The 18,206-nt window shown below is 42.9% G+C and overlaps 1 protein-coding gene across 1 annotated transcript; it reads right to left on the reverse strand.

The window, feature by feature from the left end:
* Positions 1-2,301: 2,301 nt before the first annotated feature.
* On the reverse strand, positions 2,302-16,412 carry KIF2C (kinesin family member 2C; the record flags this gene model as incomplete). The annotated part of the gene is made up of 18 exons (XM_009073555.1): positions 2,302-2,378; positions 2,573-2,699; positions 3,064-3,180; positions 3,258-3,360; positions 4,552-4,619; positions 4,893-5,003; positions 5,446-5,650; positions 7,101-7,243; positions 7,486-7,577; positions 8,719-8,782; positions 10,327-10,417; positions 10,666-10,828; positions 10,912-10,966; positions 11,690-11,782; positions 12,029-12,129; positions 13,310-13,429; positions 16,048-16,096; positions 16,311-16,412. Coding segments are annotated over 18 exons (1,881 nt in total), but the record flags the coding sequence as incomplete, so codon positions are not given.
* Between the last annotated feature and the right edge of the window lie 1,794 nt (positions 16,413-18,206).

The following is an 18,206-nucleotide window of genomic DNA, read 5'->3' on the forward strand; positions in this document are numbered from 1 at the left end:
GCCCGGGGAAGGAGCGGAGCGAGGGTCACCCTATCCGGTGGGGCAGTACCCGGGAGTGGGTACGTGTGCGGCTAACTAAGCAAGTATACTCTGGTTTCTCTTCAGATCGTATAAATCTTTCGCCTTTTACTAAAGATTTCCGTGGAGAGGAACAAGTACGAGTGTCGAAAAATTTTTTGAGGCTCTGTTTCGGCGGAGCTACCTGTGTTGTGTTGAAAAATAGAATGGTTTAGCTGCTGTTTTATCCCGGAGTGCTCGGTGGTGACTGAAATGGGGAGTGCGGGAATGGTTTGCGGGTGCTGCATTCTGTGAGTAGGTGGGCCGTGGGAAGATGGAGATGGGTAGGGCGCTCTTGACCCGCCTGCGCTACCAGCTCCACTTGGAGCTGGCTTGAAGTTTTATTTATAGGGAGACATGAAATCTGCTCTGGCGCTGTATGTTGTCACCCTTTATGTCTGGGCCTGAAAGAAACATCTGTCCTGCCACAGCACAGGACTGAATGGTGCTGCATTGCTCAAGGCCACTGTATTCTGCATGTAGCTGGGAGCCACAGGGGGCAGTGAAACATCCTTTTTTAACATCAGCCACTCCCTAGAAGAATCTAGTACCTATGATTGACTGCAGAATCCTTAAGGAAATGCAGCTATTTAAATTGGTTCATTCAGTATGAATTTCCTGCAGTGTCCACAAGATAGTGCTGTCAGAACACTTTTTCTCAAAAGCAGATGACAGAAAACCTTTGGTGGGTAGAGAGACATACTGGAGGTCTTCCAGCAACATGGTCTCTGAAGTGACAATGGTGGTGTTTGAGTGCTGGGCTATTTATGGTCACACAAGAAACTTGCCAGACTTCAATGTACACGAGAAAGCTCCTACCAATCATTAAACAATTGTTTCTCGGCAAGCCTGTTACATGATTGCTAATCCATGCAAAAGCCAAACAGGAGGATGCTGTCTGGGTTGAAGTATCCCTTCACTAGCTACTTGTCACTACTGTTTGCCCACATCCCATTACAGGTCCTAGCTCTTATCCTGCCTTTTCCAGGACAAGGCCTGAAACATGGCTGGTGGGTGAATCCAAAAAATGGAACCAGTCCAGGCTGAAGAACTGGACTCCAGTGTGGTTGATATCCCCAGAGACATGGCAAGGGTGCAGTCCGCAAAAAATGGGTACAAGAGCTGAATGCACTGCCACTTAAATTACACCCTTTAAGGATGCAAAGGCAGAGGGTAAAGGCAACTCAGGAAGAGGGAGGGGGGGAGTAATGGTAGAAGGATCCCTTTGTGATCTGATGTTTACCTAGCTGCATCCTGTGTGGCTGAACCAAGAGCCCACAGGGCTCTTTTGTCCTTTCAGAGACAAACTTAAGAGTGAGCTGAACAAATAGGAAAGAGCAGGCAGCAGCACATGCCTCACAACTGTCCTCCCCTAACCCTGCTCTTTCCCAGAGGGCAGGTTGTGTAGGGCCACCTGCATCCAGGTTGCACAGAAGGGCCATGGCACTACTTTGCTGTACCTGAGCCAGTACAGATTTTGCAGGGCTGCTGAACATCTGTAGTTTAGGTGGCATGTTAGCCATGGGAAACCTGTTAAAAATGTAAAATAAGATACTGTGGCTAACTTCAAAGCCTAAGAGCAAGCCAATTGTACAAGGGATTCTCACTTACCATATGTCACAAGAGCTGAGGCCACTCACTACACACGAAGATAAGTACCCTCTAAACCAGCTTCCCCTGTGTTAAGCAAGTTCTACCCAGCGGGATCTCAAAATTGAGACAAGTCTTTTAATGATTTTTGTGTAATTGTTAAAAGTATAAACCAGCAAGAAATATATTTTATAGGACAGAAGATAATTAAATCCAGGAACATTTATTTATTGAACTTTTTAAAATACTGGTTTTTACAATCACATAGTACATTTTCTCTTTCTAGAAAAGTAAAACTTGCAACAGTTTTTCAATGTTTCAAGAACATCTGGAAAGGTTAGGTACTCTAATAGTGCTAGATGCACATGTATGGGAGGCCATCACTAGGCAAAGGGCCAAATGCCAGATATCTCACAGGAAGAGACTGCAGACCCTCAGGGCCCTCCCCAAACCTTGCAGTGGGTGCATTTTAGCACTTTGCTGAGTACCCTGATACAGACCATGAAGAAAAAGGCCACAGTCAGTGTTCACTGCCCTTGGGCACATATGACCTGCAGACACTCTACTACAGGAGTGACACAAACCACTGACAAACATGCAAAAACAAGACAAACACATGCAATACTGCTTGTGAACCAGGTTTTGCTGTAGTGACTAAGGCTTCCGCCGGCTCATCTGCTTGCTGGCTTGTTCCTCCAGTTCCATGGCAGCCCCCAGGGCATCCAGCGTTTCTATGAAGAAAGACAGGAGTAACAGGGTGACTGACCTGGAAGCTGAAAGTCCCCAGTCCCTCTGTCCCTCTCAGCAGAACCGAGAGCTATGCAGAAGGACTGGGTGCTCAACACCCCACAGGTATGCTGATTTTTCTTTCAGGTCTTTTACAAAGCATTAGTGACAGTGCTAGTCAGAGCAGGCACTAACATACCTCCGACACTGAGCAAATTTCTTGAGCTGTCCTCTACGAAGTACTTAGCTCTGCTCACAAAAGTCTTGAGATTATAGTCTGGTTTCTCTGTGATTCCCAAGAGGAAGTCAAGTTCAGTTGTCATTTCCTGTATTTACAAGGATAACAGTGATGAGAAACTGACTTTCTGGAAATTGTTTGTTTCTTCAGATCTGACACTCCAGTCAATAGCTTCTACAGACCAAGAACAGTCAATGCTCATTAGCAACAAGTAGAGGTTGCAAGTTGGAGGGCAAAGAGAACCACCAGGCCAAAAGCACCAAAATGCCCCGGTTTAACCAGTTGGGCAGGAAACCACAGGAAAAAGTTGGTAGTATGGAAAAAAAGTAATACCACTGTGCATCATCTTGCATTACAGCCTAGAGCCTCCCCAGCAGCACTTGGATCAGGCAAAACAAGCTGCTATCAACATGCAGAAGGCAGCCTGGGATGGGCTTACTGCTTCCACATACCTGTCTCAGTTCTCTAAGCTGTTCTACAACCTTTTCCTCATGTTCACTAATTTGAGTCATAGCTTCACGAAAGCTGCGCATGTGGGGAGAGTAGTCTTCCTCCTCATCCTTGAAGAACTGCAAGAAACAGCCCAGGTAAGAACAGCAAGTTGTTTCCAGATTTGAGTTCTGTTCAGCCCACTGCACACACATACATTGTGTTGAAGACCTGAGCCTCCTGTACAGGTCTCTGTTTCCTCAGTCTCCATCTGATTCTGCATATCACTGCCTCCATTATGAGAGCTGAGCTCTTTCACCCTGCAACAAGAAGATTTGTTACTGAAATTCTTCCAGCAGTTTCCCAGCTACAGCATCGCAAAGCAGCTACCACAATCAGTCAGTGCTCAGCAAGAAACATTCGGCTGTGCTTAAACAGTTGCATAGTACTACCCCCAAAACAAACTCATGTGATCAGAACTCCCTGAAGACTGTGGGAAGGAAAGCCAAGAGATGTGGGTGTTAAGGAAACTCTCCTGTCCAACCATCCAGGAGCCACTCTGGCAGTCACACTCACAGCACTTCAGTAGGACCAAAGCCCCTTCACAGGAGGTGGTAGATATACCTTGTATCTAGTCCCTTAGGGCTGTGTGCACGTGTGAATATGCTATAGCAAATGTACTATGAAGGTTGTTCTCTTAGACACTTAAGTATGTTAGATTCATAATTACGTTAGGCCTGTAAGTTACTGTTGTGTTTATAGTCAGTTCTGTGGAGTCTTTTATCAAATTGTTTAAATTAGACTAGCAATTAAGTGCTGTTAAAACCTTTAGGCCTAAACCATTGATCAAGTCTGGGGCTAAGTTTGGCAAAGGCAACTACTCTCTAAACCTTGTGACTCAACAGAAGGGTCTCCCTTATTCCTTTTTATCTTTATCCTTTTCAGTCCTTACCCTTTTCCCTTCCTCAGCCTCCACATAGATCATTTTAGGTTGATTTTAGTTTTAGACTGATTGATTTTAATGATTTTTCTGTGTGCTTTAACCATCTAGTAAGTAGAGTGAACCTTGCCAACAAACTAATTTTAAACCTGCTTTTGCCAATACCTTTGCCAGTGATTTTTTGAGTGACCTAAAACACTTATTTGTGACACATTCTTAGCACACTCTTACAGATGGGACCCAAAGAACTACAAAAAGTAAAGGGCATGGAGGTAAACATTCAGGGCAGGGTAAACCCCCCACAAAAATCAGGGTGCTCTGAAGTCTAGCAGGAGAGGAAACTTCTGAGGAAAGGAGAGACATGAGTTTACATCATCTCTATTGTATCTCTCACAGAACACACAGGCTAGCTTCATAAGACAGCTCTAAGATAATTTGCTCCTAACAACCAATCTTCCAGGTTGCCATTCTGAACAATACAAAAGAACTTGAGATTCCAAAGGTCAGAGTAAAAGCAGCCAAAACACCTTTTGTAACAAGATTAGAATCCCCAGGTCAGAAAGGCCATTACCTGTCAGCATATCTCAGTGTGTTTAAGGTGTACTCACACGAACTCATGCCTGGAGAAATCATTGCTATCTGCAAACAGAACAGAAGCCTCAGTGACTCCTAAATCTGATTTTTGCTCATGTCCTACAGATCTCCCCAAATTGCTGGGACATTTTATGACACAGGGCTGGAGTTGAGACAGTCTCAAGTCTATTTTTCTTTATAGCTTCTGTGGGACATGCCAGTAGCTCTGTATCCAACTTCCCACTGGCTTTATGTACACCCACTGTGCTTCACTCTCCACAAGAAACAAAGCCCTTTGGGAACACTCTCCCAAGCAGTGTTTGACATGTGCACACTCACCATGCAGGTCCTTGAGTTTGTTCCTATGAAAGAGTCTCTTAGCACCTGGGTCAGTTTGCTCTCCCGAAAAGGGGTATGAGACTTGTTCTGCCCTAGAGCTCGGATGCACTCCTAAGAAAAGACAAGTTTTGTGAATGCAGTATCAACATCTCCCCTCAAACAGCTCCGCAAGCTATCAACCACGATTGCTGGTAAACGCAATAGGCTGAAGAGTGGTCATATCTATTGCTCTGTATGTTCTTCATAGCCTTTAAAGGTCAAATACCTCCAGGTGTTTGATTGTCACAGGACAGCAGGTATGCCCATCCTAATGTTAAAAAAACCCAACTTGAATGGAGCTTGAAATAGCTGTACCAGTGTCTGGCCTGCCAAGACTGCACTGCTTCCCTGGAAGCATCCTACATGGAACTATACCCCGTTTTTAGGGTTGCTCACATGCTAAACTAGTATTTTTCTGGCTGTTCTCCCCTGTACTGGAAAGTAACAATTATCCCAGAGTTGAACAGAATCCATGCATTGATTAGCACTCTTTGCTCCCTAAGCTATAGCTCACCTTCAAAGCCAGTAAGCTTTTATTGATTTCTGCACCTTCCATTCGTGTCTGCTGATCAGCATTAGATGTATCTGCACCCCTCTCATTTCCTGCCAAATCCACCAAGGAAAACGTGCCAATCGTCTGTCCTCCTCGGCGCAGGATGATCTGGAAGCAGGCGTGTGACCGCGAAGAGCTGGCATTTGCAAATGTCTGCCCAGACGTCCTACAGCACAGATGCAAACAAGTGTTAGAACTGTGCCACAGAAGGTCCTGACAGCACTAGACAAAGACCTGCAGCCATTCAATTAAGTTGTTTAACCTCCCAGGTTTTATCCCACACATTAATACTCCAAGTTTACATGAATTATGGAATTACTTCTGATACAAGAGCACAGGACTGCTGTGAAAAACATGAACCTTCACCCCAGGTGTAGATATTTAAGACTATTTAAGCTGCCTGGTTCAACTCAGCCAGCCTACACTGGAATGCCTTTCCGATGCTAATGTCTCACATGCACTTGGAGCTTAAGTCATACCTTCAGCATGCCACATGTCATTTTCCTAGTGCATCTGCCATTACACAGTACGCTCCAGCCAAGCTCCCCACTAAACAGCATTAACTGTGCTAGCACATTACAGTCGTGGTAAATCCCTTTCTCCAGCCAAGCCGTCTTGGCACTTTGTCTCTGCTGCGCAGCTGCACCAGCCCCATCACTGCAGGGCACAGACCAGCATCTTTTAAGTTAGCATAAACCTCCCTGTGACCTCCACTGTCATTTATTGCCTGAGAATGCTGGCAGGTTCACTGTCCCACCTGCATCCCTACTGCTGAGGGAAAGGGACAGAGGTTGTCTTAAAGGCAGTAGCATGAAACATTAAAACAGCTCATGACTGAATTGTCAGCCAAAAAAGGATGCACAGCAGAGTGCTGAATGAGCTTTCAGGACGTGCCTATCTGTACACTCACTCAGTACGGTACAGAAGCCAAGAGATTCATTTGCCTAGTAATGTTTCCACAGCAGTTGCAGCTTAATTGAAACAGATAAGACTTGGTAATACAGATTTTAGGTCCCAGTTCAAGACACCAGTACAATGTCAGAGCTGCCCCAACCACAGTCTTTCCTGCTAGGGTGATGCAGTAATCCTACAGTTGACACCTGCTCTCAAGGATTCTTTAGAAAAGATCCCTGAACAACATGCAGCATTTTTGTTGCCATTGAAATAGCTCATCTGGTCTGCAGTTAAACCATAGCATTTTTGCAGCTGTAGTTGATGCCAGCTGCTGTTCCTTGATCTTACAAGCACACAGGGAGCCACTTGTGTTCCTGCAAACTAGCCAATACATTATCTAGAAAGCAGCTAAACTGCTCGGGTTAGCTAGTGCACCAGGGCAGCATCTCCTCATGTCAATAGTTTCTCTCACTGGAGTTACATGATGACATATGAATGATGAGTTCTGACTTTCTCTATGGCAGGCAGGCCAATCCCATCCTGCCAGCCCTTTGTGTAACCACCTTCTGGTACTCATGCAGAGGTGCTGCTCAGTGCCTGCCTATTACTGAGAACAAGAACTTTCTGTTTAAGTCTCAAAGCACCAGCTACAGACATCATATTTTTTCTAGACATTGAGATAAAACAGGTCATGACTCCTTATTTGTCTTAAGGCACCAAACCTGCAGGCACTGCCCATCTCAATCATTCTGATGACATCTTCAGGACAGCCAACTTGTCTTTCTTGGAGACCAACAACCTGGACCTGCTGCTTGCCATCCTCCAGGACTCGAAGCTTGGCCTTCTTATTCAAGAGGTCAAATACCTATTATTCAGGCAATAAGATTGAGGCAAATCTGTACAAGGTCTTGTATTTTGCACCGTCTTTACACAAAAAGCTATATAGAAACAGCACCTTTAATATAGCCTTCCATTCAATTCCAAACACACCAGTAACAACAGAACACAAAAACTACAGAAAGAGGTAAGTTTCACTCAACTGCTTATGAAATACTCAGACCAAAAAAAAAAAAAAAAATCAGGTCAAGGCAAAAATAAAAGTCTTACCTTTCCATTGTATATTTCAAAGAAGGTCACATAGACTTCCAGTTTCTGACTCCTGTACCTGGGCTGGTTTAGGAGGAGGAAGACATCTTGTGCTAGTAAGGAAAGGCAGAAATTTAGTTAACTGGTTTAAAACACATTCTACTTACTACTTGATCTACTTTCAAATCTTGCACAGCCATAAGGCAGTGTCTAGCAGCTGAATGACAGTCATCCAAACACATGCTAGTGAAACAATCAGTGCTATGCTACCATCTGGAGAACAGATTCAGCAGAATCCTTATCCAGGGACTAAAAACAGGGGAATTACAGAAGCTTCTGCTGCTAATGTCACCCACAAACAGCAATCCTTACTGCTCTGGGGGAACACTATTGTTTTGGACAGGCCTGAAAGTTATGTATTTGTGTTTCAAGTGCTTCTTGCAGAAAGCCTAGAAAACATGCCTCTCTGAGCATCTGTATTGCTGCTGTTTGGATACAATATACCAAATTAATTGACCCTGTTGCTGGATCCAGTGGCAGCTTTTCACAATTAGTCTTCAGACTTTGAAACTGAGCTGGAAAGCTCCTTCAGGGCCAGCCATAACTTTTTCAGAGAGCAGCCAACAGTTGCTCCTGTTTCAGCTGCCTTGCTGCACAAACCAGCTTCACAATGTGCCTTTCTAAAGGCAAGTTAAATGAGGTCAAGGTTCATAGTACTTCCTAGGCATTATATCAAGGAGAGACTTTAAGCATCTGCTTTCTGAAATCATTTTGTATGTGCTAGGTTTTTTGCATATAATGCTTACAGGAAGAAACCAAACACATACATCCATATGCTTTTGTATAACAAGTTCTATACCAGAAATGGGTAGAGTTGTGTTGCTTTCAAGTCAGGTATTTCCAAACACCATCCTTCATCTGAGACAAAAGTAAAACAGGGGAATCAAAATCAGATGGTTCAGTCCAGCAAATGCCAAACTGGAAAACGGGTCATCTCCTTGCCTCAAAAAGGAGTATCTTCTGGTGAGTTAAGTGTGGATCTAGAAACTTACAGGCTGGAGAGAAAATACTTTGTGAAACCAATAGAAGAATAATCATACCTCCTGCAAACACCAGCACTTATTACTGAAAACTCAAATACTTTATGTATATTCTAGTGGGTGCATTTTAAATAACTATACAAAACCAGATCTTATCTAGTTAAGAAAAACAAGCACTAATTTGATTTTTGTATCTGTAAAAGAATCAACTTACAGGCAAAAGCATATATGCCCTTCGAAGCATTCTGTGCTTTCCCAGAGAAGTCTCCACCCATAGTCTGTGAAGAGAAATATCCCAACAAGTCAGGCTACCTGATCTTAGTCCCAAGAACAGCCTAGGAAGTTACTATAGATATGCTCCAATGTCAGTGAGATGATTAGAATACAGTGCAACACATGATAAAATTAGTTTGCCACTTTCCTATCATAACAGAAAGGAGATCTGAACTATGCAAAGCAACACCTGAATGCCTGTAAGGCTCTGGGGTGCAGAGTCAAAGCACTTGTTCCTCCAAAGGAAATGCATAGCCTTGACAGTGCAACCAAACCAGCCTCTGGTCAGAAGAGACAAAGCCTCCTTTGTTAGGGATGTAGATTGAGTAACGTTTTCACTGCTACTTGCAAAATTTAACACATGACATCAAAATGCAAACCTAAAGCAGACAGTACTTTTAACTCCTTTGACCAAGGTACCTTTAATCTCAGAGTTTTCAGTTAGTGGTAGCCTGGTGACTTGCCGTACCACTTTGAGATGAAACAGTCAGTTATTTAAAACACTGCTCAATCCCATCACATTCTCAGTCTACCAAAGTTTAGTGTGCACTCCAGTGTTTAGTGCTCCACTCTCAATGTGCAGCTGTTGGAAAGTTAACTTCATCACTTCTGACTTTAGTGCCTCACAGTTGTATTCCTGTAACGCCACTCAGGTGAGCAGGTTTGTTTGCCTTTCCAGTACAATGAAGGCAGCCTGTGTTCAAACTTCTATAAACTTCCAAATTTCCTTCTGGACTCCTAGAAGACATCTACAGCTCACTACACAGCACTACCAGTAGTAAATCCTAGCCTAAAACTTGCTCTAACACTGGAATAACAGCAACTGCTGTCTGATACTCAAACTAGCAAGCTGGTATAGTCTAGTCCAGTCCAGATCACTGTGGTTTGAGTTAAAGGCTTCTTTCAGAAGAGGACAGTAGATTTGACCACTATTATGCTGTGAGGATCCTTCCCCATAGTTCCCAAAAGAAAAAAGTTAAAGACAACAGTTTTTGAAAATTTAGAGCAGATCACCTTTGAGATAAAACAGTTTTCACATCTCTTGAATCTGCAACTGATAGACTAGGAGTGGTGAGAGAGTCAACACACTAATCTGCTCACTTTACCAACAATACCAGATCACTGAAATGTTCATGTACATTTAGAGGTTTATTCTTACATAACTGCTGAAGTCTTTGAAATACCTTTTGCTCAGAACGCAGAATAGACAACAGCCTCAGATGTAGGTTAATAGTGCCACATTACAGACCAAAGTCAGGCAGCAACAGCCGTTTGAGGCAAAGAATAGCCATGACTAAGACTGACATGTCAGGACAACCTAAGTCTTGAAAAAGCCATTTATGAGGGGACTTCAGCATGATTTTCCTCACAGTCTCAAAGGAAACCCACTAATACATAAAACTACAGAAAAAGAGTTAACATCTAACAAACTACTAGCTGTAAGACTAATAAGATAAAGATCCAAACTCCTTATATAATCCTACTCATCAATGAGTTTTAAAATACTTTATCTAAAGCCAGAAAATTTGAGACCTTGGAGAAAACTTACATGTGTCTTGCCACTGCCTGTCTGGCCATACGCAAAGCATGTCGCCTTGCCACCCTCAAAGATGGTCTCTACAAGAGGTCTAGCAGTGAATCTGGATATTCAGAAAGTAAAAAACAGTTAAGGCAAACATTTCACATCCTGCTTTGTCTTCCTCAGTTTTTAAAAAATTAAATAAAATGAAATCAAATCCTTAGGAAATCAGCAAGGCCATGCCAAAAATAAGCTTTAGACTTTTCAGTTCTTTGGCTTCCTCCAAAAAGGATTTTAATACTTATTTCAGGAAGCAGTTTCCTCTGTGCTTTTATCTGAAAGCCAGTCCCAGTGAGAAGCAAGCATTACCTGTACACCATTTCATTAGAAGAGGCTTCATCAAATGAAAAGTCAAATCTAAATGACTGGGTGTCAAGGTATTTTGTTAGGTCCACTTTCTGCTTTGGCTCATGCACCATCAGGACACATTTGCTCGGAACAGTAACCACATCACATTCCTTTTTCAGAAGTTCTGTTGACAGAAAAGACCCTCAGTTTAACAAGAATGAACATTGTCAAAGTGCTCCAAGACAGTCGCTGGGTCAGTGCACTCACCCTGTTTGTTGAGAGGGCGTTTCCTCACACAGACACAAATCCTATGTTCTTCTATCTACAAGGAAAGAAAAATTTCCAATTACAGTCATACTTACTCCATTTACAGAGATCCAATGCTCTCTCACATCTCCTGTTCTATATGCTGATCAGAGTTGCCTCTGCTACTGATCTGACCCACTCATGCAGGATGTCAGTCTCAAAGTACATTCAGTGCAAAAGAAACACTACAAATAGACCTTTACATAATATTCTCCAACATATCATGTAGAAATACTGCAATGCTATAGAAAGCACCCCAAATATTCTGTAGCAGAAAGAGTAAAAGGTTTAGTCCTTGTCCAGTTTTCCAGCAAAATCTGTGACATCAATACTGCAACTACAGTCAATTTGAGACAAATTACCCTAATTTGCCCCAGAGGTACTTCTTGTTCTGGAGTTCTTCATTGGTGCAGTAAGTTTAGCTATTTGTGCAGCACAGCTACACATCAATGTGTGCAACAGCTACAACAACAATGGCTCTGCCACTTAAGACTGAAAAACGTTGATGTTACCACACAAATCATGTAATGACACTTGAAGTGCAAGCTCTTCACTAGTGACATATGCAAAGTAATGCAAGGCAGCTTAGCCCAAAATAGGGAAGGTAAGTAACCTCACATATATACCACCAGGTGCCTCAGGATCACAATATGCTGATGATTTCCAAGGTGCAGTGATGTACCAACAGCTCAATGCCAAAAATTTCAGTAGGCTGCACTTAGTCTCCATATTTACTTACGGGATCATTTATAGATATTGGATGGAAGTCTAAAGTTGCTCTGAATTCCTTGATCATACGTGCAAACTCCCAGTTTGGACAGCTGTCAGACTCCTGCATGGAAAAACCATGGATGTGAAGGTAATTGATCTGTTACAGCAAAAGCAGCCCACTAAACAATCAGCCATATGTAATCAGAAACAATTGACAACATTCAGAACTTTCTGCTACTAGAATCAGTCCATCCTTATGTACAGCTTTGTAAGACAAAAGCCCATCCAAAATATGTCTTAGTTTCAACTATAGTGGTACATGATCCTGTAGCATTTCCGCTTACAGCTGTATTGTAGAGTACTCCACCTGTGCTCGTTTTAGCCTGATTTCACTCATTTGAGCTCTCTTTTCTTCTCTCTTGCTTTTCATTTTCTCCATCTCTTTCACAATATTAGATCTTCTCCGAACTAGATAAAATGAAAACAGTTCCTTGGATTAAATCTTCATACTAGGTTTTCAGCATAAGATAAATATTTCAGCTTTTCCAAGTTGCTGACAGACTAACTTGTACAGGAAGCAGTCATCTTCAGAAGGATGGTCATTAATTTTGCAGCACTTCCTTCCCAAACCAAATCTACCTACCACAGAAATCGCCTTGGAAGTCACACTACCGCTCTAAAGCAAAGGCAGCATTTCTGAGGCAATACCACTGTAAGTAAATTATATATTTGTAATAAAAAGTACTCTTTAGTCTCAGTACACAAAGCAGCAATCACAGTGATTCATTGCTGACTGACAAATCAGTCCTTATCCATTGCTCTCTGGTACCTGGGTGCTCTGAAGAGCTTGTTATAGCAGCAGGCAGACCACTCTCTGCGTTTCCATTTACATTTGGCAGTGAGGCTTCTGGAGCACAGCCCAGCCTGCTAGCCCTGGTTTGGCCAGCTGCAGAAAGAAGCCAGACCAAAACCAATAATTAGATCCCAAAGATCAAGAATAATTTTGTAATCTGTAAAGCCTCATAGACCACAGGCATTCCTCAACTCTGACTTTGGATCAGGAGAGAGAACCACCTAAAACCTGTGGTAAGTGTGCAAGTAAACATTTAAATCCCTTGTCAATCACTGACTTTTATTCAAAGCTGCAAACCAAGGCCACACCAACTAGACAAGAATTTAGTATCAAGCCTCTTATTTCAATGTGCCTGCAGAGCTTAAGATGCAAGGCATGTCCTCAGCTATTCATAGGGTAGGCCTGGTAAAATAAATAACTACAATTTTACAATTCAAGTAGACTCAACCAGTGTAGGTAAAACTACTACCAGTAGAGTTGCAAAGCACATTGTCAGCAGTATTAAAGCACTTCTCTTCCCACTCTAGTCCTGTGAATACCACTTTATGCAATTGAGCAGATACCACATCCACTCAATGTGCACAACTGCAGCTCTCTGGCTAGTAAAAGACCTTTGGAAACTTCTTCAGGTAGGAGCCCTGGCTATCTGCACAGTAGCAGATTAGTAAGTCTCTCATTTTATGTATGAAGGAGTACCAGTTGCTTATCCCCTTGGGATTTGCAGTTTGCCTAATTAAATGGACATAAAGCACCTTGATTCACAGCAAGAACTCACTAGGTTCTTTCTCCACTCACCAGGAACTGAGGATAATTTTTTGGATTGCACAGAAGTGCTTGGATCTACCCCCATCTCATCTTCCTCGTGGCCGCACTGTGATTCTGGGAGAGCAGACATCCTGGAGCGGCCACGCACAGCTTTGGAAACAGAAATCCAGGGACACTCAGACACTTGCAATTAATCGAGCGCTCACAGAGTGCAGAACAGTGGGGAACAAGGTGTGGTTAAAAGGACCTTCCCCATTAGCAAAGTGCAGGACAAAGCAATGCAGGTTGTGAAAAGTGATTAAATACATCACTTCAGAACAGCAAACAGTTCATTCCAGATTTGCAGTTCCAGTGAATTTCTTTCAGATACCACTGAGGATTCACACAAGGATATGGCAGTTCCAGAACCTTAATGCCTAGGAAGGAGGAAGTTACTAGTCAGAACTGGGAAACCCTCTGAATCTTCAAACTTGCAGGGAGGTATGAATTAACTCTGATGGTGACAGGGATACTGTGGTCTGGCAACTGGCCACAGGCAGCACCGTGCCCACCCACTGTCAGGGCACTGATCCACAGTGTGTGGTGCATAGTGAACTGGGAGCTCTGTAACACTAAATTCAGCTAAAAGGCTCTGCATAATCACAACAGCAGATCTTTGAAAAAGGTCTTTTTGCAGGCACTCCCCATTGCCACATGCCAAGGTTTTTCTTTCACTGATACCAAGCCCATCACAAAGCTTCCTAAGGGAAGGATTGGAGCATTTACCTCAATAGATTTGTAAAAAGCAGCAGATCTGATATGAAAAAAGTGTGATATGCAAGCTAGAACTACCTTAACCTCTCGTGACAAGCAATTACAAGAATTTATGCAGAAGTAATCACTATGACTTCAAAGGACACCAGATCTATTTGAGACCAAGGGTTTCTTTCAATTCTGAATCAAATTCCTTAGAACCATACCCAATGATTTCAGTGCTCCTGTCTCTTAACTCTTTACCTGCAATCTTCTGCTCATGTACAGAGACATGAAGTGGAACTGCTGCAATTTTGGAAACAAAAAGCATCAGTTTTATTATACTCAGAGATGGCATTTTATTTCATTTGCTCTTGTCACACATGCCCAGACCTGATCTCTTTACAAACTCAGCAGCACTGTTTCTGTAAATGCTAGTGCTCCTGGACAGGCAGATTAGCTGGAAGATTTGCTGCACCTAAATGGGTTTGATTCAAGTGATTCTTGTATGTGAGGTGATTCAGCATCCTCCAAAGTTCCTATTGATTTGTGGGACTGAGACAATATCTATTTCTTAGTTAATTCTGAAAGCACTGCTTCTGCATCCTCACTTTGCTGAAGGAGATGGAGACAGACACCTCCTAATCTTCTTTAATTTGTTTATTCTAAGAACAAGTCTGAAGCCAATGTTAGCTTTGTAATGAGTGCAGTGCAGGGTTTGCAGCAGGACAGATACTCTGACACTCATGGGCTTTAGCTAGTTGTAGCAACAAATTATTTGAGGAATACTGAGAACAGTGCTTCTCTTGTGCTCTAAGCAGATCTTCAGGGACAAGACTGTGCCCGTGGGACAGGCAATAGATACTTGAGATTCAGAGTTAAATTCTATACTCCAGAAAAGCTGTGACCTCTGCAAGGACATCTTTCCATCAGGCAGTGCCCAGTTTAACACACCTTCATTTTTCCAGCTGGCTATCCAGCTCCACTAACTGACCTGTCTAGAGACAGCCATGACTTTACCACATCATTTTGCATGTCAGTTCACGAAATCTGTGGAGTTCTCTGGATTTGAGGAAGATCAGAATTCTCTAGTGCAGAGCAACATTTTACACATTAAGCTTCTTGGACTACTGTTGCCTCTGATGTCAGGGGATTTGTACTGTCATCTTCTGGGACCAGCTCCCTATCTTGCATCACATGCAACAAAAGAAGCCAGACAAGCCCAAATGTTTTGCTTACAACTGAATTGCATGGAAAAGTACAGGTTCTGGCTAACTATGTTCTTTATGAGAGCCATTAAATTAGCAACCATTCAACCTCAGCATCATGTAGCATATTACAAATAGACCTGCAATGCTGCCACTTGCAATTCAAAAAACCAAAAGAGCCAACTAAAGAGCTAAAAGGTAGAAAACAGGAGTTTTCTAACTCCTGACACCTCAGGGAAAACAATTCCTTAGCAATCCCACACTGACATCTCTATCTTCTCTTCTGGCTTTGCTCAACACATTGTACTGACATGCAATCACTGAGCTGTGGCACACCAGCTGGCACTTTGGCTGTCTGGTCTGAAATGTCTCCAAGGATAAAGCTCTAGTTACTGTCTAGGGGGACTGCATGAAGAGGAGACATGCATTTGTCACTGCTGTTTCTTTCTTGTCCTTTCCACTCTCATTTTGACACATTTAATAACTGCAACTTGAATTCTCTTGTTTGTGGCATTTGCAAAACTTCATATGGAAGTTTTAAGCTCACCACCACAGTAACTGCCTAGTGACATGTAAAGCACAGAATAACTGCAGGAAAGGGCAACATATCAACAAAGCCCAGCTCACAGGAACAGGACAACATCCTGGTAGCAAACGCTCTGCCCTCAGGAGTCCAAAACATTGGTATGAAATGGTACCCTCTTTGTTAGCCCTGCCTGAATGAGCAGCCTTATGATGCACTAAAGGAGAATATTACGGCTACAGTGAGAAACCAGCACTGTTCCACAGGGAGAGAACCGAGGAAAAAACACAAAAACATTTTCTCACCTTCCCGTGGAGCAGGAATTTTTGAAAGGGTTGTTCTACGCTTCTGTTTCTGAAAAGCAATGACTGCTGTAAGTAATTGGAATAAGCAACAAACACCCTGCACAGCTTTTCAGGACAATGTGGATACAACAAGAATTTCTGACCAAAGCCTAACTATGAGACAGAAAAGGCAAGTTAGATACCTCAAACTTCTAGACTGAGGTTATTATATAACAAGACCTACATTATTAATGCTTTAGTACCTTAGGATTTAAAGCACTTACCTGTACAGCTACATTCTCTTGCAAAGGAACATTCTCTTTCACATCAGCAGCAGGCTCTTCTAATAATTCAGGGTTTATTTCTATCACATCACTAATATCAACCTAGAAGAGCAAAGGCAGAATTTAACAGAGTAGAATGTTGCTGCTACCATTTAGGGCTTGGTTTTTTCCAATCTTGACTCTGAGTACAGGCAAACAAACCTGACCTACTGCCTGCCACACATCAAGTTAAAGTTGCCTGGAAGGACACAACAGTATTTCCCATTCTATTTGAGTAGTCTGGTACATCTAAATACACCCGACAAAATGTGCTAGTTAAGCCATTTACTCTCATCTGCCAAACACCATGCAGCCCTGCAGGTGCCATAGAGCACTTCTGAAGAGATGGGCAAAGCCCATTTGGCATCTACTGCTCTAATCTCTCACTGCTAATCTTAGTAAATCTCAGCAGCTCTGTGACTTCTGCACTTGGAGAGCATTAAGTGTTTACTGTGTGATTGTGCTTACCAAAATAAACCTCAAAGAGCTACTTAGACTCTGGGAAATATTCAGCATTTGATCCATAACTTAATTCACCTGTATCATTACTTGCTATGGCAAGCAACTGCTCCCAGGGCCAATTATGATCTCCTGGCTGACCCTGCTGTGAAATCATAGCCCTGCCTTCACCACATCACAGGACACCCTGCACAGGCAGCAACAGGACAGGCAGCCAAGGGCAGGCTGAAGCACAGAGATCAACAGCTCACTCTCCATTCCATTTTTCAAACCTATCCCTGCCAAAGAGGTTCAAAGCACCTGTACACAAACTCTAGGACTGCAGCAGCTTGCACTGGCATTCAACTAACCAGGCAACACAAGCACCACTCCAGGGAGCTCTTGAGTTCTCAATTAACTTTTGAATTACTTAAATAAAATAAGAGTCCACAAAAAAAAAAGAAAAAAAAAATCAACAAATAGGTGAACCTCTGTAAAACAAAGATAATGCTTTCTAGCATAAGTGAAATAATCCATAAAATTTGGCTTATATGGAATTGGTTAGCAGCTAATTGGAAAGCTAATTAGCTCAGAAACATTTACGTGGACAGTGTAATAGAGAAGTGCGTGTAAGCACATCCACAGTGTGTGTACAAAAGTTTGTAAGAAAGTTGCTGGATTTGAAAGCATCCTCATAAAGATTTAATATCATAACACATACATGCAATTTATCCAGCAGTTATCTCTGAATCTGCACATTTTTTTTCTATTTGAATGCAGCAGGCACAACATAGGATCCAGTTCCAAAGAAGCAGCCAATGGCAGCTTTAAGATTTTGACTAAATTCCAGAGTCTACATGTCTCCAGAGGCACTAGAGGACAAGCACATTTACTCAGGGATAGAGAAGATTCTGCTAAGTGTCAAGATTTCAGCCATATTAGCCCCAAATGCCCCTGACTCCTCCCACTCCCATCCCACCCCACCCAGTATTTGTTTTATGCCACTGCAGAGACACAGGAAAGCAAATTCAGCCCTCTTGACATGGCATCTTATTAGCAACACGTTTTAAGGAAAGCCTAAAAGCCATTGTTGCAGACATAGAAAGTCAACAAACAGCCCCCAGAGCTGGAAAAGTACTACTTTGAGACACTCAAAATCCACAGCCAACAGTGCAAGAGCCAACTCTTGCTTGCTCCCTCTGAAAGGTGAGGGGCCCTCCCTTTGGCACCTTTCACATCTCACCTCGTTACAGCAATAACAACTACGCCACTGCTTTAAGTGCGCGTAAAACAAGCACAGCACGGAAGCAGCTACAGCAGCGTGGGACAGGGGAGAGGGCTGGGCTAGGCCACGAGTGCCGGGCCCAGGGCATAGCCCGGCGGGGCTGTGCGGGCCTCCGGCGCGCTGGAGCACCCACG

This window comes from Acanthisitta chloris, unplaced genomic scaffold, assembly GCF_000695815.1.
Source record: "Acanthisitta chloris isolate BGI_N310 unplaced genomic scaffold, ASM69581v1 Scaffold21174, whole genome shotgun sequence".
In the NCBI taxonomy this organism is placed as follows: Eukaryota; Metazoa; Chordata; class Aves; order Passeriformes; family Acanthisittidae; genus Acanthisitta; species Acanthisitta chloris.